Source organism: Diabrotica undecimpunctata, chromosome 6, assembly GCF_040954645.1.
Source record: "Diabrotica undecimpunctata isolate CICGRU chromosome 6, icDiaUnde3, whole genome shotgun sequence".
NCBI lineage: Eukaryota > Metazoa > Arthropoda > Insecta > Coleoptera > Chrysomelidae > Diabrotica > Diabrotica undecimpunctata.
In genome coordinates this window covers 136085235-136113082 of record NC_092808.1, presented here as the reverse complement: position 1 = coordinate 136113082, position 27848 = coordinate 136085235, and the positions used below count along the sequence as shown (strand labels likewise).

At 32.6% G+C, this 27848-nt stretch overlaps 2 protein-coding genes across 2 annotated transcripts; both read left to right on the top strand.

Moving 5' to 3' along the window:
* The first annotated feature begins 333 nt into the window (after window positions 1-333).
* LOC140442849 (alpha-1,6-mannosyl-glycoprotein 2-beta-N-acetylglucosaminyltransferase-like) lies at window positions 334-9598 on the top strand. Its single transcript, XM_072533814.1, has 5 exons — window positions 334-468; window positions 2451-3103; window positions 3766-4072; window positions 8059-8273; window positions 9280-9598. The coding sequence occupies exons 2-5, from the start codon at window positions 2472-2474 to the stop codon at window positions 9491-9493; spliced, it is 1368 nt and encodes a 455-aa protein (XP_072389915.1). The 5' UTR covers window positions 334-468; window positions 2451-2471; the 3' UTR covers window positions 9494-9598.
* Window positions 9599-15296: 5698 nt separating this feature from the next.
* LOC140443959 (uncharacterized) lies at window positions 15297-27848 on the top strand. The gene is made up of 4 exons (XM_072535495.1): window positions 15297-15492; window positions 17121-17563; window positions 18864-19673; window positions 23419-27848. The coding sequence occupies exons 2-4, from the start codon at window positions 17130-17132 to the stop codon at window positions 25694-25696; spliced, it is 3522 nt and encodes a 1173-aa protein (XP_072391596.1). The 5' UTR covers window positions 15297-15492; window positions 17121-17129; the 3' UTR covers window positions 25697-27848.

Genomic DNA, 27848 nt, shown 5'->3' with positions numbered 1-27848 from the left:
TCCTCCCAACCACATATAATCTGTTTTCGACCTACTAACCGTAAGTCTTCCTTCTTCAATAGCCATTCTCCAACATTTCTTTGCTCTCCTCTACTAACACGATATCATCAGCAAAGAGCACCAGCCAAGGAGCACCCTTCCTTACTTTCTCTGTTAGTACATCCATAACAAGATTAAACAGGTAGGGACTCAGTATAATCTTGATGCAAACCAACCGTCACTGTCGTACACATTCCGCAAGAAAACAGTTTCAGAACCTCTTTAAAATGATGTAACTGTAACTGAATGTGTCAAAATTATCATTTTGTCGCTTTTGATTGAGAGTTCACTAATGTCAAGTTTTACGCATTTTTTAATGTAAAATCATCTAATAACTAGTCACATCCCAACTTTAAAACAACCTCGTATAAATTATAAATATTATACGTTTAAATTGCAATAATAAGAGAAAGAGTTTAAACAACAAAAGTAAGTTTTGTATTTTTAGTTCATTGAAATGTTACATTTTTCAGGCCTTACCGTAGAGGACGCAATTTTATTTTTTTATGTACCTATTGGGAGGGTTTGCACCTTAAGTTCATGTCTGTAGGGTCATCATCCTTGTCCCTGGCCGCCATGTTGCAAAAAAGGGTGCAAAGAGTTTTCGCGCTGTATCTCGTAAACTAGCAACCCTACAGAAAATTATATATTATTTGTAGTAAATTAAATTGTCTACAGTAACTAAAAATTATGGAACAAATTTTCTTTTGGGCCATATAACTTTTTTTTGGTAATTTTACAATAAAGTGACACCAGAGCAATAATAAAGAGGGTTTTTCAAAAAATAAATTTAAAAATTTGTTTAATTTAATTGATTTCTCTGGATTTTACAGCGCTCCAAAGTTGGCCGGGTTTTTGATTACTCGTAAGAATACGATAAAGCCGAACCATTAGACTTATTTTTCCAGTAAGTATATATTTTTTTATTCATATCATTTTAAATCAATTATCATTTCCTTAACACTTCTGTTATTATTAATTTATTATCGACATTTTCCGCCACCACAAAATTTACCCAACGTCGTGCGCTTGCGTCGCACGAGAAAGTCCCAATCGACAGAGATAAAGTTTAATAAGAGCACTGTACCAACATTATCCCAAGATAAATTCCTTGGTAATAAACAGAACAAAACAAACTTGATAGATCTTTCCAAATTGCTCTATCAGAAGTGAGTTTTAGTGTCGACCAGGCTGAATCTGATGCAGATCATTCGTTCTGCCCTTGCTACATTCCAATCGTATGATTATGTGATTATCGTAGTAGAGGACATTAACATTCTTGACTTGCTCACGGTATCATAAAGGAAGCAGTCCAATGTTGTGTGTCCAAAGTGTCAAATTTTTTAAATCTTCAAAAAGGTGTAAGTCGCATCAATTAAACTGTCCTTCAAGATTTATATATGGCGAAGACATTGCAGAGAATTTGCTGTTTCTGTATACTTTTTCAGGGTGCGACACAACATTAGCAGTTTACAAGTTCGGAAAATTTAAATTCATCAAAATTTTACAGGAACATCCTAAGTTAGCTAGCGGAACAGCATTATTTCTCAGTGAGAAAGCCGAGCCATCTTTGCTCACTGTCGTTGGCGAGCGTTTTTCTTCTCTTTATATGGTGGAAATAAAGATGATTCAACACAACGATAAATTATATGAATAAAAAAATATATAATAGAAATTTAAGCCTAATGATTCGTTTTTATCGTATTGAAATGGCCATAAAAAAAGTTATTTGTTCAGAAATGTTTACTTATTTTTGTTAATAACTTTTATTTTCCATTTTACCATAAAAAGTAATACAAATAGAGTTGTAGACAATTTAATTTTCTACAAATAATGTCTAATACAATTTTCTGTAGGATTGCTAGTTTACGAGATACTGTGAGAAAACCCTTTGCATCTCTTATTACAAGATGGCGAGTATTCAAGAAGCCGGTAAACTTTGGAGCGCTGTAAAATCCAGAGAAATTAATAAAATTAAACACATTTGTAGTGACAATTATTCTTTGAGAAACCCCCTGTAATATTGCTCTGATGTCATTTTATTGTAAAATGACAAGAAAAAGTTTTAAGGCCCAAAAGAATTTGTTCAAAAATTTTTAGTTATTTTTGTTTATAACTATTTTATTTTCCATTTTACGATTAAAAGTAATAGAAATAAAGTTGTAGACAATTTAGTTTGCTAGAAATAATGTGGGATAAAATTTTCTGTAGACTTTCTAATTTACCAGATACGGTACCAAAACTGTTTGCACCTTTTTTTTTTCAAGATGACGACCGGGAGATAAAAGTGGCGACCTCACAAACTTGAACTTAAGCTTATTCTTACCCCCTAACATTAAAAAAAAAATCAAAATTGCGTCCTCTTAAAAATGCAACCTAAATTTAACTTTTCAATGGACTGTTTGATGTAGGTCTGGTGGCTATGCCGTACAATGAGCAGTGGGACTAGCCTAATATGGCGTCGCAGTGGTACAGCATGGATCCGCGCTTGCCTATTAATCTTCATCTTGGTATTCATATGGATCCAGATGACGTTCCTGAGCTTCGCTGGTTCATCTCCTCAACACTCAGAACTAAATGATAGTAACGTGACTATTCTGAGTATGGTTCCAGCTGTTTTTCACAAATTTCTATCACCCAGAGCAAAAAAGCTTTCTACTATTACTTTCGCTAACGGGAGTTTCTCGAAATTTATTTCTACAGACGTCCTAAATATATCTGAGATTAAACGAAATATAGCACAATACAACAGACAACAAGTCGTTTACAATGAAAATATATTTGAACCGCTTCAAAACGACTCCATTGTCATACTAGTTCAAATTCACGACAGAATCACTTACTTGCGCCATTTAATTGTCAGCTTAGCACAAGCACCTGGTATTTCTCAGACCCTTCTTATTTTCTCTCATGATTACTATGACGAGGAAATGAACAATCTAATCAGAAGCATTGATTTTTGCAAAGTCATACAAATATTTTATCCCTACTCCATACAGACTCACCCATACGAATTTCCAGGAGAGGATCCCGGAGACTGTCCTAGGAATATTAAAAAAGACCTGTAAGTGTTTGTTCAAAATATTAGAATAACACAGCCATGACCTCAAAATTTTTATACCAGCCTTATTTAAGTAGGAATAATAATAAATTGGAAAAACTCACTCTGTTTGTGTATACTTTGGAAACGATATTTGTCGTTTAAATGGGCCCAATTTAAAAATAATTTTTTTTCGTGTTAGATGAGGCTGCTACCAAAATTTCCTCGATCTGACGAATAGATATTAAAATTCTTTACTCTTATTTGTATTTTCGGTGTGATCTTCAATTTTTGGACAGACTGACATACTATGCGGCACAGAAGAATCTACGAATAAAATAAAATGCTAAAAAGTTATAAGGTGGTTATAATAAAATAATCCTCTTTTTGTTTTAACATAGGGACCCTTTTACTTTACTGTAATGTAACCAAGCCCTCCAATAAGTTGCAGACGACACTGGATGCGGATTGTTACACTAGTAGATACCATTGCAATCTAAATCACTTTGGGAATCCGATTAATGAAAAAATGAAGAAATATTGGGCATCTTCTTCAAAACTTCTTCCTTTTTCGTTTCATTTTTCTTCTCATATCTAAACATTAGATCTCAGTTTTCTTGATATAATCATACCTATATAAATCCAAAGTGTTAATGCTTTTACTAACCTTTTACTAACATTTATAGAGCTTTAAGAAAAAAATGTAATAATGCACTGTACCCAGACGTTTATGGGCATTATAGAGAAGCAAAATTTACTCAAACAAAACACCACTGGTGGTGGAAAGCAAATAGGGTATTTAGTGACCTGGAGATTACCAGAAATCACACCGGTCTGGTAGTTTTACTCGAAGAAGATCACTATGTTGCTGAAGACTTTATCCATTTGTTGCGATTGATGGAACGGACATACAAAGAATCTTGTAAACATTGTAATATATTGTCTTTGGGAACTTACTTGAAAACATACAACTACTATGCCGATTCAAAAAAGGTATGTACTTTATAAAACTGTTTTAACTGTCTTTTCCCTAACCAATGTTCTAACCATTTATGTATTTTCTTTCCACTACTTTATGTTGTGAACTGTTTCCTTTCTACAATATAAGTAGAGAGCCAAGTATGAAGACTTGGATTAAATAATCCTTCGTCGAAACAAATTCTAAGTCGCAGTGGTAATAAGAAATGTTTGATGAATTTAAAAGCACTTTATTTTTTGTCGCACTATTACAAAAATACAATACGCGTACAATTTGCGAAATGATTGAAATTACACTTTGATGTTGGCGAGAGAAGTGCCATATATGCGATTCGATTATACAATACTGAAATGCCGGGATGACTGTCCTATACTGGACACGAGAACAGAATACCCATCGCCTTCTTGTTATTAAATTTGGGTGGGCAGTAAACTGCTGATAAGTTAATCGTTCCTGTTTTATCTTCTACTGCGATACTTGTGGCCTGTATGTGGTCCTTTTTATAGCTCTGTAGTTCATAATTCTGCAAGTTGTTTTTCACGATGACAGCAGGTCCACCATAACCGTCCATCTGGATGGTTAGTAAAGTAGCTACTATATTTAGTTAATTTAGTGTCTCCTACAATAGCATAACATCGATGCTATTATTGATAATGATGTAATTCATGAGCATGTTGATTAGACTATCTTTGTGACAAGCGTTGTGATTATATTCATTATTGTACACATCTGTGTTATGAGTTCTCGCATCATATTTTTGAGTTCGGGGATTTATTTGGTATGTCAGGTTTGGTTGGTGTGATAATCGTGCTTACAGGTTGTTGTTGAACTTGTGCATTTGAGACGTTTTGTTGGCTGTTTTATCTACAGATTACACACTTTTCACCTTCCTGTTGCAATTTGCGGTATAATGAGATTCATCGCATTTTACACATCTTTGGACAATCTGACAAAAATTCGTTGTATGCCCATACATCTGGCATCTGCTGAACTGTGGTACACTGTGTCTTGCATGTAAGGCTTCAAATGGGCATGTGTCTTTGTTTTCTAGATATCTTTGTTGTTTTTCTTCTGTGTTAAGTCTACAAAAAATAGAGGTAGTGGTTTGTTTGTTTTTGTTTTGCTTAATGTTCCAAACATTTACGACTTTATGGCCTAGTTGATTAAAGTTTTTTTTTAATGTCTTCTATATCTGTTGAGTGATAAATATTCTTTAAAACAACTTGGAAATGTTTATCTTGATTTGACAGGTGGCTGTTTGACAGTTTGCTGGCTGACAGGTATGGAATTCTGTTTTTTTTTGTCGATAAGTGCTTTGATGATTATAGTATAAGCTTCTCTCGATTTAGGCTGTACTTTTACTTAGTCTTTTTCTAGTGCTTTGATTTGATGCAGGTCTTTGAGGTCCATTCGCTCAACGCGGGCATATTTTGACAGATTCATAGCTGGAAACCTACAACACAAAAGTTCCTAGCTCACAGTATTAACAGCTTCAATAAACTTTTATTATAGACTTCTTTCATTGAAAAAAGAAGAATTATTATAAATAGTGGAAGTGTATAATCTTCTTCTTCAAGTGCCATCTCCGCGGCGGAGGTCGGCAATCATCATAGCTATTCGGACTTTTGAGTAGTGTATAATAAACCCATAAAATTTTGGGTAGTATATATTTAAAAGATATATTTTAGTTGTTATAATTTAACATAACTTTTTATTATATGGTGCAAATAAATAAATATTGGTTGTCGGTAATTCGTAAAGTTCTATTTTATATACTATTTAGTTTGTTTACTATTAATATTAGCTCTAAGTACGTGTGCTTGGTTGTATAGTAATTTCTAGCCACTTCTAGTCTGTCAAAAAGTAACTAACTTCGCAAAAAATAATTACTAAATTCACTAGATAGTTCGGACTGGGAATAGCGAACGGACTATAGCTAGGTATATTGTTTAATAGCTTAGTTAGCGGTTTTATGTTTTGTACTCTAGCGATAAAAATTGGGAGAGATTTTGGTTTGTTTTTTTCTTTATTGTTTCATCTGATATATTATATTCGTTATTATTTTTATTTTCTAGGTTATCATATAAGAATATGTTGTTGCTTTTGTTTGAGCCAGATGGCAAAGCTGGAAAAATGTCGCTAGATATTCTTCTTCTTGATGTGCCTATCCGTTACGAATGTTGGCGATCATCATGGCAATCTTTATCTTATCTGCAGCAGTGCGGAAAAGCTGCACAGATGTTGTATTGAACCAGATTCTGAGGTTCTTTAACCAAGATGTTCTTCTTCTTCCTGGACCTCGTTTTCCAAATATTTTTCCTTGCAGGATGGCTTGAAGGAGAGCATATCTGGATTCATTTCGCATATGTCCGAAGAACTGTAACTTTCGAGATTTGATGGTGGTCAGTACCCCTCGGTTCTTATTCATTCTTCTGAGGACCTCCTTATTTGTGACTCGGTCAGTCCACGGGATCTTAAGCATTCTCTGATATAGCCACATCTCAAATGCTTCCAGTTTTCTGCACATATCTTCGTTCAAGCTCCACGATTCAACACCATAAAAAAGGACAGAGAAGACGTAGCATCGCAGCATTCTTACTTTTGTATCAAGAGAGAGGTTGTGACTCTTGAAGAAGGCCCCCATCCTATTGAAGGTGGATCTAGCTTTTCCGATGCGTGCTCTAATCTCTTGGTTGTTGGTCCATTCTTCATTTATTATGGTGCCGAGGTAGTTGTAGTGCGTCACTCTTTTCACAGGGGATTGGTTGACGTAGAGTTGACCTTCTGTTATTCTTTTCTTGCTAATTATCATAAGCTTTGTCTTCTTAACGTTTATATTGAGTCCATATTGTTGACTGTAATACGTGATTTTGTTAATAAGAACTTGTATTTCTTCTGAGTTGTCCGCAAATACTATGGTGTCATCTGCATATCTGATGTTGTATAGCCGGTAACCATTTAGTAGAATACCTTTTTCAGTTTCGTGCAAAGCTTTGATAAATATTGTTTCAGAGTACAGATTGAAGATTAGAGGAGACAAAATACAGCCTTGCCTCACTCCACGCATGATTTTCAGATAGTCAGTGTGTTCACCTTCAACTCTGAGATTTGCTGTCTGATTCCAGTAGAGACTTCTAATTATTTTCAGATCTTGGTTGTTAATGGTAGCTGCTTGGTATCGCTAGATATAATCTAATATTATTGTTTAATACATTTTATCTATCTTGTTGTAAATCGTAAATATTTGATATATTAGATAGATGATTAGTCGAATTAGAAGTAAGTTCATCCTATATCGACAAATCTGATGTTGCCGAACACGTTTTTCGAAGCGGAGAACATCGGATACTGTTTGAAGAAACGCAGATGCTGGATAAAACATCACAGTACTACCCACGGTTATATCGGGAAGCGGTGGAAATATATAATCATCCAAATAATTTTAATCGGATAGAAGAAGGACTAAGAATTAACAAAACATGGATACCGATATTAAAATCCACAAACACCCTTCCCGCAAATCACGAAAAAAGACAAGCTGCAAACGACGACACGCCCTCTCACGCCAAAACCAGTGGAGGGGAGGCGAGTAGAAAATATAAATATGACCTTCGTATTACAACCCGAACAAACAGTTTAACAAGTTAGACGATGGCCATGAAAGCCTAATGCAAAACAATGAAAACTTTTATTTTCTACACTTCCACAAAATTGATTACAATTTATTTTCACTGCAAATGTTTCGGCAGAGTTCCTTTTTCGAGTGTGTAATAAATGTTGCGGATGTGCAGAAAACTGAAAAGTTTTCAGTGTTTTATTCTTAGATACCATAAGCATTTGTTGAAACGCCACTGCTTTGCTAGGTTAGGCATTATTGTTCCGAGAAGTTCTCGCCACTGCATTTGAAAATAGCTATACCTATTATTAAAATATTTTCGTACCGTTCGTTTTCCGTTTTCCACAACGTTTTCAGATAAATTTTGTTATATTTTTCTTATAGGTAGAAATATCACCATGGATTAGTAGTAAACATAACATGGGAATGGCTTTGAACAGATCAACTTGGATGCTGATTGTGAATTGTGCATCACATTTTTGTAAATATGACGACTACAATTGGGATTGGTCGTTACAACATGTATCTCAAAAGTGTTTGAAAGATAAACTACATGCAATGGTAGCTCGTGCCCCCAGGGTTTTTCATATCGGCGAATGGTAAATATAAACCTGATTTGAAACAATTACTATAGGGTCGGACTGTGTAGGTGTCCGTATGTATTACATACGCGCGCAATAGGAAGGTTCAAGAAAAAGACCAATCGCTTCGTACCGCCGCCATACTCGTAGCACACTCGAGAGACTTACACCAACGTTTCATGCTGACTTCAGTCATCTAAAGATGCAATAACAGAATTTATGTTAATTGCAATACACTAACACTACACAAACAATTTGTAATGGACGCACAAAATCACAGAAACAAGAACTTAGCTGCTAATCGTTTTCATAAACTTTGGTAAGGGACCCTTTTTTGACAAACGCTTATTGAAACGACTTTTTTCAAGTAATTAGTAAAATGTAAGTCAGCAATCAAAAAAAAAATAAAAATTTATAAAATCACTTCAAATTAATTTTATGTCGGCGGTGTCATTATCATCAGCCGTTTTGAGTCCACTGCTGAACATAGGCCTCCCGTAAATAATTGCATTGCATTCTATCTTGAGTACAGTTGTACCCTGAATCCAGTTGTGTGGTATGCGCTTGTTGTCTGATCACCTTGTTGGAGGACGTCGTCGATTACGATAAACATCGTGTCTAGGTCATCTTCCATCTCTGACTCTGGCAACATGTTCTGCCCTAAATCCTAAATCCTAAAGCTATTTTCTTGTGGCATCTTAATGCAAGTTACTATTTTTATTGGGAATAAGCCACAATTTTACTTGAAATAAGCTTATTTTAAAGTAAAATTGTAGTTTATTCCAAAGGAAAATAGTAAATTGAATAGGTACTAGAAATAAAATACATTTAATAAACTTGATGACAACCAAACTTTTTTTTTTTTTTTTAACCAAACTTTTATCACTTATTGTCTAAACTTACCAGTTTTTGAGTTGTGCTACTACTGTCGTAGCACTACACAACATTATAATATACTAAAGTATAATTAGACTTTCACTATTTAATAAAATGAATTCTTTTAAGATACTTATGTGTATTTCAGTGGTGTCCATCACAAGAAGAAAGACTGTCAGGCTACGGCAATGCTATCAAAAGTTCAACAGGTCATCAGAAATGCTAAGAAACATTTCTACCCAGATTATTTAAAACTAAAGTATACCACAACACTGAAAACAACGAAACTTCGAAAGGGTAACGGCGGATGGGCCGATAGAAGAGATCATAAGCTGTGTATCAGTATGACTATAAGTGGATAGCTGATTTCATTTTTGTTATAAATTAATTAAATCATAAAATGTTATAAATTATTATTTTTATGTATATTTATATATACAGAATTGTTGAATATTTATTGTTTTTTTGTTGCCAGTATTTCTACATATTCTTAAGATATTTGTTCTTGTGTAAAATATACAATCAAGATGTGGAAAATATTTATTTTATCTTAAACCTAATGTGTCTGTAACAGCCAGCTTTGAAATAAGCGGCAGAAGAGAATAACCGAACACAAACCGAACACAGAGAAGCGACACTCCTTTGAAGTTACGTGACCAAGCCGCCAATGACAGCTAACAACCAGAAAATTAATAGTCAGTGGGCATATCACACAATATAAATTCTGAGCATTTATGTTGACTTTCAATAAATATGAAATTTTGCACTGAAAAAATAGTTACATGCAGGGCCGGCTTTTGTTGACATTCTTAATGGTGTAATTATTTTTGATTTACAAAAGGTAATTTACTGATGCCACCCGGCACCCGGCTGTCGCGGAAGTTGCGCTAAAACGTGTTTTGACGTGATCCGTCTTTAAAGAGTTACACAATGAAATTTTTTTAAAACAAATTTTAAGACTGTTTCCACACCACCCCAGAGGTATGTCTTGTGGCGCGTTCCTTTTTTGGAATGGGTGTTCACAAATCCTATAATTATTATAAAGTGGATCCATTTTGAATAACAAATCTTCTCGTCTGCAAGCTTCTATCCACACTTTGGCACTAAAAATTTTTAACACAACAAATTTTAAACAAAGAACTTTTTCTGTATTTATAAATAATACTTTATTACTTACAACTATAAGAGTATTAGTATATTCTAAGTATATTGTAAGTGGTGAAATATTTAACATTTGTCAATATCTAATCTTAATAAATTTACAGTTTTCTCCTGACTAAGTCACAAAAATGCCACTAAATATTGAGATATACAACAAATAAAGTTTTAATATTTTTTATTTGTAATTCCCATTTCAAACTCCTAAATATTTTATCTACTCCGATTCATATATTTGATCTTTGTTAACGAATTAAAAATTGGCAGACAACTTTTGTATATAGCAAAAAGTAGATGAGTATTTAGTTTTTTCATAATTTAATGTAAGTTTGTTTATTTGCAACCACGTTTTTACAATTTTGAAGTCTTGTTCTGTTGTAATTGTAAGATTTTACCAATTATCGGTCTAATTATGTTTCCAACAATTTTAAGTTTGAGCATTTTTTTCAAATCCTGAGAAAACTAACAAATATTTTTGAAAAATTTAAACGCACAATGAAAGATTACATCATTACCGAGGGTCGAAAGTCCCTTAGAATAAACAAAAAGTTTTTTTGAATGAGATATTTGAAATTAAAAATCACACTAAATTTTCTCTTTTTTTTTCACCCCTGTAACTTATTAAAATAAATATTATAGAAGTTTTCAGGGACTTCCGGCCCTCAGTAATAATGTATTCTTTCATTCTGCGTTTAAATTTTTCAAAAATACTTATTAGTTTTTTCAGGATTCGAAAAAAATGAATGCATTTAAAAAGCATTGTCCCGAAATTTTGCGCCTACGCTATTAAATCAAATATTCTCGTGTATAAAACCCTCTATATATCTTTATTTCCTAAAATACTATATTCGTATTGTTGTCTTCGAGCCCGGCCACCATCTGTTGATTTTTTGACCTGAACCTTTTGAGACTTGCGTCTTTCAATAAAAGAAATAGCACTGAAACCAAATTTAATGTTTTCATTTTGAACTATCCCTTGGCAGACCAAAGTTTATTTTTTATAGCTCGGACAGACACGTCGGCGTCGACTTACTGTTCGAAAGTCAAACCACTACTATTATGTAATAACTAATAATAATTACAAAGCAATAGTAATTACCTGTTATTATTCTTAGGAAATCTAAATAAACTTATTCCTTTTCCTGTCACAGATGAACATCCGCGAATCGCACCAATATATCCAGACATTTTAAATATAAATTAAACTTTTAACTATAAACTATAAACTTATATATTTAACTATAACTATTTTAACTGTAACTATAAACTATAACTATAAACTTTTAACTATAAATAAATTATATAAATGGTCAAATGCACTTGTTGTGTTGAGTATTTACCATAGACGCCTACGGACTATCGAAAACAACCAGAATTAAAGAATAAGCACGTGTTTTTGACAGTTAAACAACCAGAATCGGGCATGCGTATACAAAAATGGTACACGCTTTTGGACCGTTGTGTCGGTCCTCTGTGTTCGGTTATTCTCTGTAAGCAGAGTCACTCTGGAAAGCTCTGGAAATAAGTAGGAGCTCTGAAGTACTCACGCCGCACAGACGGAGTGGGGAAGTTTTCATCTCGACCGGGCGCCCATTTAAAAATAAAAATTTAAAGAGAATGAGTCGCCTTAGAATTTTGTTGTCTTTAAACCGTTGTTTGTTATTAGTCGTATTGTACATATTGTACATATTCTATTAACTATTATACAAATCCCCGGGAATACAGCCAATGGACCTATTATTTGGCTCTGGTGTAGGTGGAGCTCTTGTATTAAGGCGATATCGAACCCTTTCATAGTAACAGTAAGTTATATTGTCTCCAAAAACTTAAAAGCTAATGAACAGACTAGATGATACAACGACGTAGCAAAAGTATTTAAAATGTCTTTATCCTGATGCTTATCTAGATCAGGCTCAAATAGATTTCATTGTCAATTTCATGGTCAACTGGAACAAGCAGTGGTTGACATCCCTAGAGGAAGTTAAAATGCACTGCAGTTCAATAAAACGTTCAACGCAAAGGCCCTTTGTCGACGGGGATAGCGAACTTGACTGGTCAAGTTCAAAGGACGGTACCTATTCCGCACGATAAAACCATATGATTTTCGGTAAATAGATATCACTTCATGTAATACCGGTAATACCAACATATTTAAATATCGCGCCTTATTCTTATATCATTATGCTAGACATTCACGCAATTGTGATCTCAAAAGACTCGTCAAAAGCATTTGATGACAAGCGGCAAAAATTTTTAAAACTTGCTGGGTTTTCGAATTTTGACTCAACTATGCTTTGAAAAAGTACATTTTTACTATAATATTTTTTGGAATCTGGTATTTTTTAATTTATATAAAACACGAACGAATGAATATTTGTTTCTTTCGATATTAGTTGCAGTTAGTTATAAGAAAAAAATTTGTAATTGCCCTTTGGCACCGAACAATGGTGTTCGGTGCCTTTTGGGTGCTTTGGTAGATTAACGGATGAATTTTAGTTGCCAGATTGCAAGATAATAACAAAGTAAAAATATAATTAAATCATTACAGCAGACTTATTATTCACTTTCTAATTTTAGTATTTATAGTGATTTATATATTATTTTTCTCGTTATTTTACCATTTTTTTGTTTTCCATGTTTAATTAAATTAATTAATATTATATCGTATGCTGTTTCGCAAGTTATTATAAGGACATGGCAACATTGCCAACTACAAAATTTCACAAGGATCTAGGGGTCCCAATAGGGGTCCCACCTTAAATTTTCACCTTTACCAGGCGAGATGCGCTATGCACCATTGCGCAGATGATTTTAAGACTTTGACATTTTTGTTTCTCCTAACCTAACCTGTATCTTTTACCGATTAAAAAAGGAGATCAATGCTCATCATAATTATAACCAATAAAAATAACCTTGGTCCATCCTTGGCCGTTTTCTTAGGTTGTTCAAAATTTCTATAAATATTTTGAGAACGATCTCAAAACGTCAAACTTTGGTTAGTTAAAGTGATTTTTATTACAACCAATAAATTGTGGCTTAATCCCATATAAACATAATATTTAAATTAAAAAAGAAGTTTAAAAAAGTTTCATTGTAAAAGATTTTGCTATTTAGTAGTGGGAATAAAATGTAAAGAAACATACAAAAAACCAGTAGAAGTACTCAATGTTTGTCAAATAAAACAAGAAATAGGCTTTTTGAAAGAGGAAAGAAAGAATTTTGGAAATTAAGATAATATATTATGAATGATATGAAGGATAAAATTTTCTTTTAAATTAAGAATTAGTTGTAAGTTTTTTATTTATGAGATTTGCTAGTCATCATTTTAATCATAATTTCGATAAGTCTAAATAAGTGAAAGATTATAATTATTTAATTAAATATCTAGCTTAAATCTAGTTTTCAAATAAATTGTCAATTTATTATTTCTTGAAATCACAAGCCAAAATTTTAAAATCATAATATGCGTAATGGAGCATCGCGCAGATCGCATGGTAAAGGTAAAATCTCTGGTAAAAATTTAAGATGGGATCCTGTGTATTCATTGTTCATTGTACCATGATGGGATCCCTAGATCCAAGCACAGTTTAACCACAAATTCAATTCAAACCACAATTTCTTTTTTATACTATGATCCAAGTCAAAATTTCAGGAGCGGCTAAATGTAGCATACGAATCCAACGTTGCCAAGTTGGCTAGAAAAAGAATAGCGCGAATTTCAAAATTTAGGATTGAAGTTTCTGATATCAGTGGTAAACCAATAAACTTACTCGCATATTTAGCGAATAAGTTGCTTATAATTAAGATATTTTTAATCGTCTGATGCTAATTATTTGTTAATATAGGAGACAACATTCACACAGTTATATTTTTTAAGAAATAAATGTGAAGTTAAAACTGATTATTTTAATTAATTGTTGAAATTTTGAATGTTGTTTGTAAAGATTCTATGCTTGTAAATTCTAAAAAATAGTGTATGCAATTAACTTCATATACATAATAATTTAATAAAATAGTTTACCTTGTTACACTTACATCACTATTTAACTTTTGTGCGATGTTGGCTCTTTCTACCTTTGGTATTGACAAATGTTGAATATCAACGCTATGACCATAATGTGTCTTATCAAAGATTGCCTTTACTCTAGAATTAGTTTCATTCTTTATAAGTTTGATCTGACTAGTACAAGCAACATTAATTTTCTTAGATCCTTGACACTTCTTCGTTCTTTTCCGAATGTGGGAAACTTCACGACTTTTTCCTGCAAAATTAAAAATAAACAAACCAAAAATATTATTTTGTTTACAAGAATACCTGATCTACTACAATCACAATATACATCTTTAACGGAAACTGAAAAAACTAAACCACGAGGACAAATGTATTCTGCGTTGGAAACACTTTGAAAGTTTCTTAACCAAATCTGAAAGTCCAAAAAAAATAATGTAAGTACCTAATGATATTTAGAAAGTAAATGGATTCATACTGACCTTCAATTGTAGAGAATTCGTACATCTCTCGTTCCATTTCAAAATTATGACAATCCTCTAGGTGCCGTACTAATTCTAGTCGTAGCCTAAAAGAAATATTGCATCCCTCTAAACACTTAAACGATGTCACATTTTTATCATAAAATATTATTTGTGCATTTAAGCCATGAATTTCCTTTAAATGTCTATTCAGATTACTCTGGCTTGAATAAACTTTTGAACATTCTTTGCACATTACAACCATAATTATCTTCAACCGAAAAAAAACCCGCACATAAACGATAAACCAAAAAAATAAAGAATTGATGAATTGATATATTTTGTAATCTTTTAAAGATCTTTTCTACACTGTATCTATGGTTATGCTAATCTCTGTGACTAGCCAACTTGGCAACGTTGGATTCGTCTGCTACATTTAGCCGCTCCTAAAATTTCCTTCATTTGTAGCTAACTTCATCGGAACGGTGGCTAGACTTTAACCGACTCATACATCCAACTGTTTTTTTATTTTTCTATTACTCATCTATTACTCATAAAAAGAAGAATTTTCATAATGTGATTATTTGTGTAATCCAATCCTGTAATCTCAATTAGTACTTGAATGTTGAATGGTTTTTATTGTTTGAAAGTTGATGGGTGATTTAGCTTGAGTCTAAATTGTTAGATTTAAATCTTTACCAACAATTTTATATGAAGTGGATACCAATTTAATGTAAGTTTTGAATTTTTCCTAGGTTATTCTTTCATTTGATTTTAGGAAGATTACCTGTTTTATATTGACTGCCCATCTCTGTTCTTAGCTCATTATAAGCTCTGTCTTATATTTTCGAGTATTTGTCTATATGTGAGCGTTTTCAAGCAATTTTATCACCGAACATTTTATGCAGTTCCTTCATGTAGACAGGCTCAGTAGTTTGTTGTTTGATGATTGTTCTGATTATTCTTGTACTTTGTTTTGTTCTTTTTACTTCTACCTAAATGTCTATTAAACATTTTAGTTTTATTTCTTGTTTAATATTCAGATAAATCCATCAATATCAAGTTCACATCAAAGTGGTATTTCTGAAATCATGTATTTACTAACACCTACAAATTTTGTGATATCTCCTGATAAAAATTTTTAGTAAAATTTTTTAACCATTGACCAAGTCAATTTTTAAACACTAATAAGTGGATTTATTTTATTGGAATTTTCACCACCCAATTTTCTATCATATGTTGATTTTTAAAGGTGTCTTACTTTGTAAATTAAACTGTATTGCCTGATTTTGAAGCTAAGATCAAACATTAATTTTAAAATAATTTTGAAACTTAAAATTGACTATGTCCTAACGGTATAGTTTGATCCAAATCAGTATAGTATATGACAAAATGGGTTCAAAGGGGAAAGTGCTTCACTATTTCTGTTGCTAATTGCAATGAAAACACTAGGAAACATGCTTCAGATTCAGAGTAATTCAACCAGAAATAGATGTATAAGCAAAGAATATAGACATATTCTTTGGTATAAGTTCAGAGAAGTATTTTTTTTAATTCTCAGTTTTGAAAATTTTATTTATCTTGAGGCAGATATTAAAATAGGCTTACAGTATTTATATCTTAATATTTAGTTGGAGGTGATTTCATTTGTCCTGCGTATTATTCTATCATAAAAACTCAAACAAAAAATTCTTAAGATATTAAATCATCATTAGTAATTCATCATCAAGTTGATTTATGAATACACTAAGTATTTCACTCTAATACTATGGATCAGTTAAAAAAATAGTACCTGTAGATCAGACAGAATGGAGATAATTTGTTTATTGATATTCAATTTGGTCCCAGTAAAACATTAATTATAATGGTTTTTCATTCTGGAAATTAATGCTCACTGTCACTATTTACTTTTACATCTGTATCAGATGAAATTGATGTTTTCTAGATAAGAAGATGATAATTTGACATGAGACTGACTGTATGAACAATGATTAAAACAAAAAGAATTGTAATCAATGATAATTTTTACTGTATTGAATATCACTTTTACCTAGTATTTTCAAAAAATTTTGTTAAACAAAAGTTCATGTCAAAATTGACAATGTCAAGGCATACTTAAATATAGTCATTTAGCAAAATTTATGGTGACTACTTTACCAACAAGCTGTACAAATAAGATACTTCACAGCTAAAGTTAGTTGATTTTTTCCATAGCGCATTCCATGCTGGCATGTAGGAGCACACAAGTGCATCCTGTTATATTTTTGAAGTATTTTTGAAGAAGGTAGATGATTACAGTGGTAGGAATCAAATCAGTATTTCAATTGTTTGGTCCACTTTTTATTAACATTTATTTTTTAGGAAAACCTAATGGGTGATCAGGTGGACTTTGCAACAAGATTTCATAATCTTGATGGGGATTTAAAGGGAGAAAGGACCAAAAATTTTTTTAAGTTGTTAAAAACAACAGTTTTTGAAAATGAAGAACAATTAGACGGTGCCTTAAAAAGCCTAAAACCTAAATCTTACCAAGAAAACTTGTTTTACATCGAAACTTTAATTTATTTTAAAAGATCCAACGAACTCCTAGAGGTTCTAAAAGAAGGAAATGATGTTTACATAAGTAAAATTTTGAAGCAAGCATGGTTTTTCCAGAATATATTTGAAAATGTGGAGCCTGAGGCATTTGTAACAGAATTCTTGCCACATGTATCATATGCTGTTAAAAAGAAATTTCTCAATAGGGTTTCAAATCACTGGAATGAGCAAAAAATAGATTCACTTTTTGAAGCTCTTCTAAAGAAGTAAGTATAACTTAAGTGTTGTCATTATCTTCGCCATTGAACCATTTGCATTCAGACCATCTCCAATATCTTCAAATTTTCTAAATTTTATGAATTTTTTCTTTTTTATAGTCTGGTCCTTTGTTCTGCAATTCTTTTAGTTTGTGTATCTTGCCTGCCGCAAAGATATATCCATTTGCCCATATTGTTTATTTTGACATCTTGAATTCAATACATCTACCAAAGAATATATATGTATAATGCATATATATTCCTTGCATCTACATACAGTCTAATATATCATACTTGTCACACATATTAATAATTGGAACTTATAATAAATGGCTCAAATTTTTTCTATTATATATTTTATCCAGATATTTATATTTATATATTTTATATATTAGATCCAGACCAAGAGATCCGGGTACAAATAGAAATGGCAAGGGCAGCGTTCTTAAAATTCAAACAATTGTTCTGTGACAAAAATCTGAATACTGCGCTGAGACTGAGGTTTGTTGAATGTTACGTCTGGTCGCAACTATTGTACGGGGTAGAAACATGGACACTAAAAGCGCAAATAGTTAAAAAGATTGAAGCCTTTGAACTTTGGATATACCGGAGAATGTTAAAAATTCCATGGACTGCCAGGGTCACCAATGAGGAAGTGCTGAGAAGGATGGGACGAGACAAAAAATTGTTGAGAACGATAAAAGTACGCAAGACTGCATACCTTGGACACATACTAAGAAATAATAAATATAGTCTTCTGCAGATCATCATGCAGGGTAGAGTCAATGGCAAAAAGGGAATAGGTAGAAAGAGGAAGTCATGGCTGCGAAATATTCGAGACTGGACAAACATGACTGTAGACGAATTATTCCACGTTGCAAAACACAGAGAAGCTTTTAAAAATGTGGTCGCCAACCTCCGTTAATGGGGACGGCATAGGAAGAAGAAGATATATTTTATCAGCAAATAAGTTATCGTTTTTGCATTTGTATGATTTTCATCATAATTTAGTTTCTCTAAAGTATGCTTTTTAATCAATACCGTCACTGAATGTCAAATGGTTCAATATCTATCCATATAACTATTTTCTGTAACAAAATGCTGTAATTAAAATTTTTTGAGGAAATGGAAAAATTGTTGTTATTTTTTGTACAAAAGTCATATTTTCCTTTTTTCAGATAATCATTATGAGAATGGCTTATTTTTTATTGCATTTTAGTGTACATAGCTGGGTTTGTGGTGTTAAACTAATTTTATTTTTATACCTAACCACCCTACCGACATGTTGGACTAAAATCATTTTTTTCAGATATGGTTTACCCTTGGCAGCATCAGTCTTACATAAATGCAGTCCTACTAAAATCCAATCTGCAATTGTTGAGCATGATTTAGAGTTAAATTCAAACCAAGTACTTAACATTTACAATAAAAGTGAAGATCTATTTATGTTCTATGTGAATTTCAAACAAAAGGATTACAGTGATTGGAAGGTGTTAAAGAATATAGCCATAAAAAACCCAGAATTAGTGTTGCAACTTCAACGAGAAAAAAAGATTTGTTTGAACCGAGTTGGCAGAAGAACTTCTAAAAAGATTTTTAATATGGCTAATTATGACATATTAAAAGATAGCGAATATTACTTACAGTTTTTAAACAATGCCGTAGTTATTCAGAAATTAGGTAAAAATTTTGAAACTTTATTTAGAAATCTGTTTCCTAACCAGCTCGATCGTGTAATCTCCTGTAGGAGCTGCACATTATTAAATTATTATCCCAAAAACAAAAGATGGGATTTATTGAATCAAACTTTTATCGAGAAATTCAATGGCCAAGAGTTAAAAGATCTCTTGCTGGTTTTCCATTCAATGATACAGCTAAATCCACCCAGAGAAATTGTTGAGTTGTGGGCTGAAGCTCACTATAACGAACAAAAGATAGGTTATAGTCACTTTCTTAAATATTACCCACCTTCAAAAGCTGTACCAATGCTTAAAGAAAAAATTAATGTCACTTCTGACTTAAATGAGAGACTAAATTTAGTATTATTACTCATAGAAACATGTAGCAACAGTGAAGATTTGGATGCGCTGGTGGAAGTTTTGAAGTATATATGCTTCAGGTAAGATCTATTTAATATTTAACGTTTTGGATAAAACAATATTAAAATGCAACATTAACATTATGATATTATCAAGAATTATCTATGCAATATATTCTGCCTGTCATCTTTTTGTGGTTTTGCCTTATTTATTTTATTTTCCCAAGGCACAGGGATACACAGTTAACCTAAAATTTATTTTAATTAAGTACTTATTCATTGTATTTAAAATTTATTTGTAGTAATTCAATGATATATGTTTTCCACAGAATCAATCAAGTTTCTCATACATTGCAATTACTGGCAATAAGTGGCAACACCCCTCCTAAAGGGACCTCTTTATCATGCGTCACAACTATCAAGTCCAACAATATCTTGCAAGAGGGTGACTCACTCTTAAAAACGAAATTTGATACTGTGACACATTAGAGAATTGAGGCATCAAGCCAAGGGGGGTAAGTGAGGATTATCGCATTTTGAGAAAATGAAGGTTAAAGTTTAAATGTTATGATAAATCCTAGGCAGGTTTCTCTATTTTAATATTTATATTTTCAAACTATATGGGACTTTGTTTATTTATTTACCAAATTTTAAAAAAATATCAATAATAGAATGGTAATAAAAACTGGTAACCAGTTAGCTCGGATAACAATATATTTTACAAAAAAAAAACGGATGGTTTAAGATTAATTGTCTATGAAAAATATGTTGTCTTGCTGTTCAATATAATTGTTGTCAGCAACTTGCTTTTTCTTCTTCTTCCCGTTCTCCGGCTGAGTTGTTGTCAGTTCTTTGTAGAAGTTATGATAAATTGGTGGTATAAAATCCAAGAGATTTTGAAGATCTTTATACTTGGCTGGATTGATTGGATTTTGTTGCCTGGTGGTTTTTCTTTTAAGATCTGGAAATATATCAGAACTTGGTGGTTTGCCTTTTGTTGGAGGTTTTAGGCTTCTTTTGTCAAACAGAACATCGGTACCCAACGCTGTTTTGTATAGTAAGGTAAAAGGATCCTTTTTAAGGCGGAACCATACCATCGTCTGTATGCCGATTTTTTTGGAAACAAATAATTTATCAAGTGGTTCTTCTAAGGGGATAAAATTATCTGCCATATTGACAACAAGAAAGTTCCTTCTGGCTTTTGCCACAACTTTTCGCCAGTGCTCTGGAACAAACACCTGAGCTTCACTTGTTCTTTTGGCATTTTCAATGACGGCAAAATCCTGGTCGCATTCCATAAAAGAATGACCTGGCACAAAAAAATGGTTATCTACGGACTCTACAGAGGTTTTGGCTACGACATAAGACCAACATCGTATGATAAGAGCACTCTTATTCTGTCCTCCGCAATTATCGCTAAATGTGATAATATTCTTAACAGTGGAAGGCAACATTTTAATAATTTTAAGTAAGCAGGATGCCACCATCTCAACCACCCTGCCTCTCATGCCACATAAACATTGTGGCCTTACCACTTTTCAAGTCGTGGACGCAAAAATTGTATGTCCACAACTACCTGCTGTAAAACACCTTACTGCAAGTGAGGTGTGGGGTTGGAAGAGTTTTTTCCAAATCAAAGCATACCACTGCTGTCGTTACGTCATCCTTGAAACGAGTTATAGCTTCAGTTTGCCTGATCAGTTTCATGCAATATTCTATTGCAGATTCTGCAATAATCCAATAATGTTTTTATTAAAATAATAATAAATTCTCTCCTTTTGTTAGAACAAAAATATTTTTTTCCAAAGAGTAAACATCAAATTTTACTGGCCTATAAAAAAACCATTAAAACGCTACAATTGTGGTACTTTACTGTATTAAACCTTTTAAAAATCTGAAATCAAAGAAGTAATTGATCATAATATAGTTATATCTAATTTGATACTAAAGAATTTACCCAATGAATGCATAAGTTTAATTACTTAAATAAATCTAATTGAATATTAAAAGCCAGTTATTTTCCACTTCAATAGAGAGCTGCCCAAATGTTCTTATCGCCCAATTAGGTTGTTACCTATTATATCCAAAGTGTTTTAATGGCCTTTTCTGAGAAGACTACATTACAGTCTATTTTAAACGACAGTCATGCTATCAAATTGGTTTTAGGAAGCAACATGCTACCACCGAGCAAATTCCTTGGGTGGTAAAAACCATCTGAAATTCGCTCAAAAACAAAATTATTGTATAGCTGCATTTCTAGATGTTTCTCAATCATTCGATAACGTTTAGCATGTAGGTCTTATCTCTAGACCCTTAGGACCTATAGTATATCTATGGAAACAGTGTAATGTGATAGTGTGGTGAAATAATACTCATATGTTAATGCTGTTAAATTATCTTTCAAATGGCAAATTTCCAGATTATAGAAAAACTCGAAAGATGCTACCAATTCATAAAAAAGGTGACCCTATGAGTGAATAATTACCCTCCAATAACAATTTCTTCGGTATTTTTAAGAATCTTTGAATACAGTTATTATAGATAAATAATGTGATTGTTAGTAACCAACATGGTTTTCAGTCTAAAAAATCTGCTCATACAGCAAATCATTCCTTTTCTGATACTCTCACAAATTTAATAGATGCAGGAGATAGTCCTGTTAAGATATTTTGTGATCTTAGCAAGGCCTTCGACTGTGTCAATCATGAAATTTTAATTTGTAAATTAAAAATATGGATATTCAAGGACGTGCATTGAATTGGTTAACATCTGATTTAACTATACTTTGACAATATGTCAGCTTTACCGAGAAAGGCAAAAAATCAAATGCGAGTCATAAATCAAACTATCTCGATATTAATATAGGTGTACCACATGGCTTAATTTTAGGACCCATTCGATTTCTTATTTACGTCAACGATGTTGTCTCGGTTAACTCAGATGTATATTTTACAATATTTGCGGATGATATAAATGCCATAATTAACGGATCTGAAACATCTTTGGGAGTCCAAATGTAATTGTTTACTGTCGGACCTTTACTTATGGATGTCTTAATTGGAGAAAACATTGTGATGCACTTGCCGCAAAATTAAACTCAGTAACTTTTTTTGTTTCGAAAAAAACAAGTTTAGCTGAGAAACAATTAATAGTGCTTTATTATGCCCAGGCCGAATCCCGTCTAAGATACAGGATTTGTTTTTGGGGAACAAGTAGCCATATTAACGAAGTCGTTATTGTACAAAACAGAATAATAGTCTATTGTTGGTGTCCCTCATAATAATAGTTGCAGATAATATTTCCAAAAATTCAAAATACTGCCCTTGGCCTGTCTATATATTCTGGAGACATATATTTGTATTTAATAACCTCGAAAATTTTAAAACCAATGGGCAAGTTCCTATTAGTAGCTCCTAGTCAAGCCGCATACGTGACAAACACGCTTTTAACATTGAGGGACAAAGTAAAATGTGCCATGCAGTCATTAAATCTCGTACTCCATTGGTACGTGTTCGGATAAACGTTTTAAGCCCATTCGGATCAAGATGTAAAAAAAGGACTAACGGTATGCAGATTATGATTCTTAAATTCATATCCATCCACTCCTCTACTTTACTCGGAAAATAGAAATTCTCAGTCTTCTCAGTAGGACGAGAACTTCTAGTTCCTGATTGATGCAGATGCGTGACTTTTTCGTAGATACGAATTTAAGAATAATAATCTGTAACACCTACCGTCCCATTGATAGCGTAGACTTTATGTGCAATTCAAGTTTGTGTTAAGTATTTATTTTTCCATAAATAATAAAATTCAATTATTGTTTTAGGCATAGAAATGAAGACCCGAGTTTTCGTACAAATGTGTTGTGCACTTTGAGAAATGCATTCAAGTTAGAAGACTTTAATGAAAATCATTGGAAGTATATTAACGAACAATTTCAAGTATTAAGAGCACAAAAAAAATTTTCACTTTACGACAGTGGAGATTTTATTGAAAAACATTTGGAATATTTAGTTAAGAATGGTAAAGATTATAAACCGTTGCTTATTCAATACCTTAAAGATATGGTCGTTGAACATCGTAGCAGAGATTTCTGTAATGTAGATGTATCCATAAGTAAGCGCCTTTACACAGAAATGGTGGAGCATATAGAAGACGTTATTAATAGTGTTAATGATTATGCATATCGTGAACGTTTTAAACATGATTTTTTCTTAACAGTTCTGAGGTTTTGTCAGAAAAATCCCGAATTTTGTATTAAAATTGTAGATTTTCCACTATTTGTGCAGTTAATAGAAGACAATTTTAGTAATAATTGTAAATACGACAATCAAATAATAGCAAATGTTATTTTATACAATGTAAAATTCCCTAAATATGCTGTAGAATACAATAGAGATATATTTGAAACACTGCGACAAACTATTGCTGAAGATAAGTGTTTTGGTCCATTTGATGCAGTTTTTAGTAAAATTATTCTTACCAAAGATCGAGACGATTTCGCAAATAAAATGTTAGAATTTTATTTTGAAGAATTGTTCAAGAGCTATCCGGTTTCACGATTTGTCTGCTGGTTTCTAAAAAATGAACCAAAGATTTTATCTTCTTATATGACAATAATAGCAGAAAATTTTGATACGTGTTTCAATGGCAAAAAAAATTATAGACTAATAAAACATTATTCACATTTAGGATTTGATAAAATAATAAGCGACTCTCTCATAGCGCAAGTAGACAAGAATAATGTTGCCCTTACGAGATTATTACTAATAGCAATAGGTATTCTACTTTCTACTGATGATTTTATAACTTTTGTTTCTGAAAGATATTTACCCAAAAAGGACAAACTTGATCTAGTGGATGAAGAGATGTGTAAAATTTATATGATTCAGTGTGAAGTAGCCAAACGACTTGCTAACGTTCATGAACCTTACAAAATGCTTCCAACAATAATGAAATTTTGCAGAGGAGACTATTTACAATCCGCCTTACCATCATTGCAAAAAGTTTTTTATAGATCTCCAGAGAGAGTACTTTACTCATACGTAGAAGCTTTGTCAAAGCAAGCAGTATCTGCGAGGAAACACGCCATATTTCTCAGCTGCGAAGTTCTGAACAAAGAACATACCTTACATTTATTGACAAATAGAAAAGAAAGTAATATATCAAGTTTAAAATATCTATTTTCAGCAACTTTAAAGTATTTTCTGAAGAATCCATCTCAAGAACTGCTGGATAAAGTTATAGAGAGCATGAATAACATTGATGTTAACGATGAAGAAACTTTAGAGAGTTTAAAGGACGTTATTATACCTGTCAAATACAGAGCACAATATATCGAGAAATGTTTCAAGTACTTTGAAGGATTGAAATCAAAAGGGGTTAAAATAAACAAATATTTGAATGCTTTTCTGAATCACATGTCTGCAGATAATAATATATTAATGATATTGTCGGCGCCATTCATAACCGATATTATCAACCGTTACTTGCCTGTTATAGAGGAACGGCCTGGTTATATCGAGTATTTTGTGGTACGTGTGTTACAAACTCGTATACCGGAAAGAAATGAGAACTTCGAAACTGTTTTTAAAATTTTATCGAAATACTCTGATAGTATGAGAATTTCATTTTTTGAATCATTTATGTACATTGAACCCGACCAACAATTGCTAGCTTTGTTCGCTGAAAATTGGTGTAAACACTTCACTTTGATCGACAGTTTTGATGAACATATATCTTTGAAATTGAATTCGTTTATATTGGAAAATTTGTCTGTTGATGAACTAGCTACCAAAACTATAAATTACTTTGAACAGCTTATTACAGAATTTGGATATCATTGCTTTGAACCATTTGCGGAACAATTAAGGAAAGTTTTTAATCACTATGATACAGTGGAAAAATATACGTTTCATTTGGCTATTTTGAAATATAAAGCAACATCAACTACTTGTACTTTGGTACTAAAAAATATAGATAATATGAGTAACGATGACAATGTTAACGTTAGAAATACATTCAATGAAATTATTAAGATTATTAGAAGTGTTGAAACACCAATTGTTAGAATTAATTTAAAAGCGTTTCTTGTTAACAACTAAGTGAATACAATGCGTTATGCTTTCACGGCCATCGTCTAACTTGTTAAACTGTTTGTTCGGGCTGTTAGGCCGTTGTCTTCTGAGATTATTTCTCGACGTTTCGCCAACACTAGGGGTTGGTATCTTCTGGAGATGTTACTGCTTCGCTTGTAAGCTGAAACTGACGCCGCGTTGTGCTACGGAGGCCATAATTATATTTTCTACTCGCCTTCACTCCACTGGTTTCGGCGTATCATCGTTTGTAGCTTTTCTTATTTCGTGTTTTACGGGAAGGGTGTTTGTGGATTTTAATATTGGTATTCATGTTTTGTTAATTTTTAGTCCTTCTATCCGACTAAAATTATTTGGATGCTTATATATTTCCACCGCTTCCCGATATAACCGTGGGTATTACTGTGATGTTTTATCCAGCATCTGCGTTTCTTCAAACAGTATCCGAGGTTCTCCGCTTCCCAAAGCGTGTTCGGCAACGGCAGATTTGTCGATATGTCCAAATGACAATGGCTTTTATGTTCGTTTATCCTTGCGTTGTGTGTCTTTTCGTGGTTCCCACATATAGCATTCCACATGTGCATGGTATTCGGTATACTCCAGCCGTTGCTAATGGGTCGCGTTTGTCCTTCACCGATCTTAAACAGTCCTTGATTTTCTTTGTAGGCTTGAAAGTGGCCTTTTCATTGGCTTTTTTAAGTATTCGCCCAATTATGTTTGTTACCCCCGATATATAGGGCAAGAACGATTTGCCTTTACATTCTGTTTCTTCGTCCTTTCTTCTAGAGATGTTGTTCATCGCTTTATGTATTTCTCTTCTGGTATAACCATTAGAGGTGAGCGTTTTTTCAATATAAAGAAGTTTACTTTGCAGATGATTTTGATGATACCTTGTTTTTGGTCTATATGATAATTTGAGTTTCTGTTTAGGTATCTGTCCGTGTGTTGGTTACTGTTTGAAGAAACGCAGATGCTGGATAAAACATCACAGTAATACCCACGGTTATATCGGGAAGCGGTGAAAATATATAAGCATCCAAATAATTTTAATCGGGTAGAAGAAGGACTAAAAATTAACAAAACATGGATACCAATATTCAAATCCACAAACACCCTTCCCACTAAACACGAAATAAGAAAAGCTACAAAAGACGACACGCCGAAACCAGTGGAGCGGAGGCGAGTAGAAAATATTAAATATGGCCTCCGTAGCGTCAGTTTCAGCTTACAAGCGAAGCAGTAACCGCTCTAGAACATGCCAACCCCTAGTGTTGGCGAAATGTGGAGAACTAATCTCAGAAGACAACGGCCTAACAGCCCGAAAAAACAGTTTAATAAGTGAATACGGTTTTATTCTGCACCAGATAGGCTTAAATTTATTAGGTATTAGATGCCGAATTTATGCGACAGCACAAACAGAGCCAACACTCTTAGAATCACATATATACTCTAGATAAATAGAAGTATTTATTCACAACATGATGATCTAAATAAACAGTGTTTTCGACAGATCAATATGGATGATGGATCTTTCAAAGTGGATAAAAAAGAAAAGACTTACAAAAAATGGCAGCATTTCAAGAAATAATTTATAACATTGTGTGTAACCAAGTAGTAAAATGAAAACTGTTTTTCTCGTCTACTAGTAAATTGTTAATTTAAATGGTGGCATTTGTACATACGTGAGTATTCGTACAAGCATATAGATTTTTAAGTTCTTTTTGTACTGATTTTCATTATAAAGTATGGGTACAACTATTTTTACCAATATTGTTTTACATTTTTGTTGTACTAATGTAGCGATTGGCATTGTTTCGATTGTCTTGACACTCTTTTAAGTAGGTAGTTTATTTTGGCACGACGCCACAACTTAGTAAATAAGTATTTCTAATCAGGGATCTTATATAGTCTGGTCTCACAGCGACAAATCTCTTCTACCTCATTACCCTCCGCGAAAGAGTTAAAGCACAGAGTAAATCATGATTAGACAGCTGTGATAAATAACATTTGTTAATTATTGTTAATTTCTCTTTTATAAGGCTCTCGATGTTATTATTTTATATTATTGTAACAAAATAAATAATATTTAATTGTAATATTTAGTTTTATAAAAAGAATCTTTGTTAGCAAGAATAAAATATATTTTCTGTATTGATTTCTA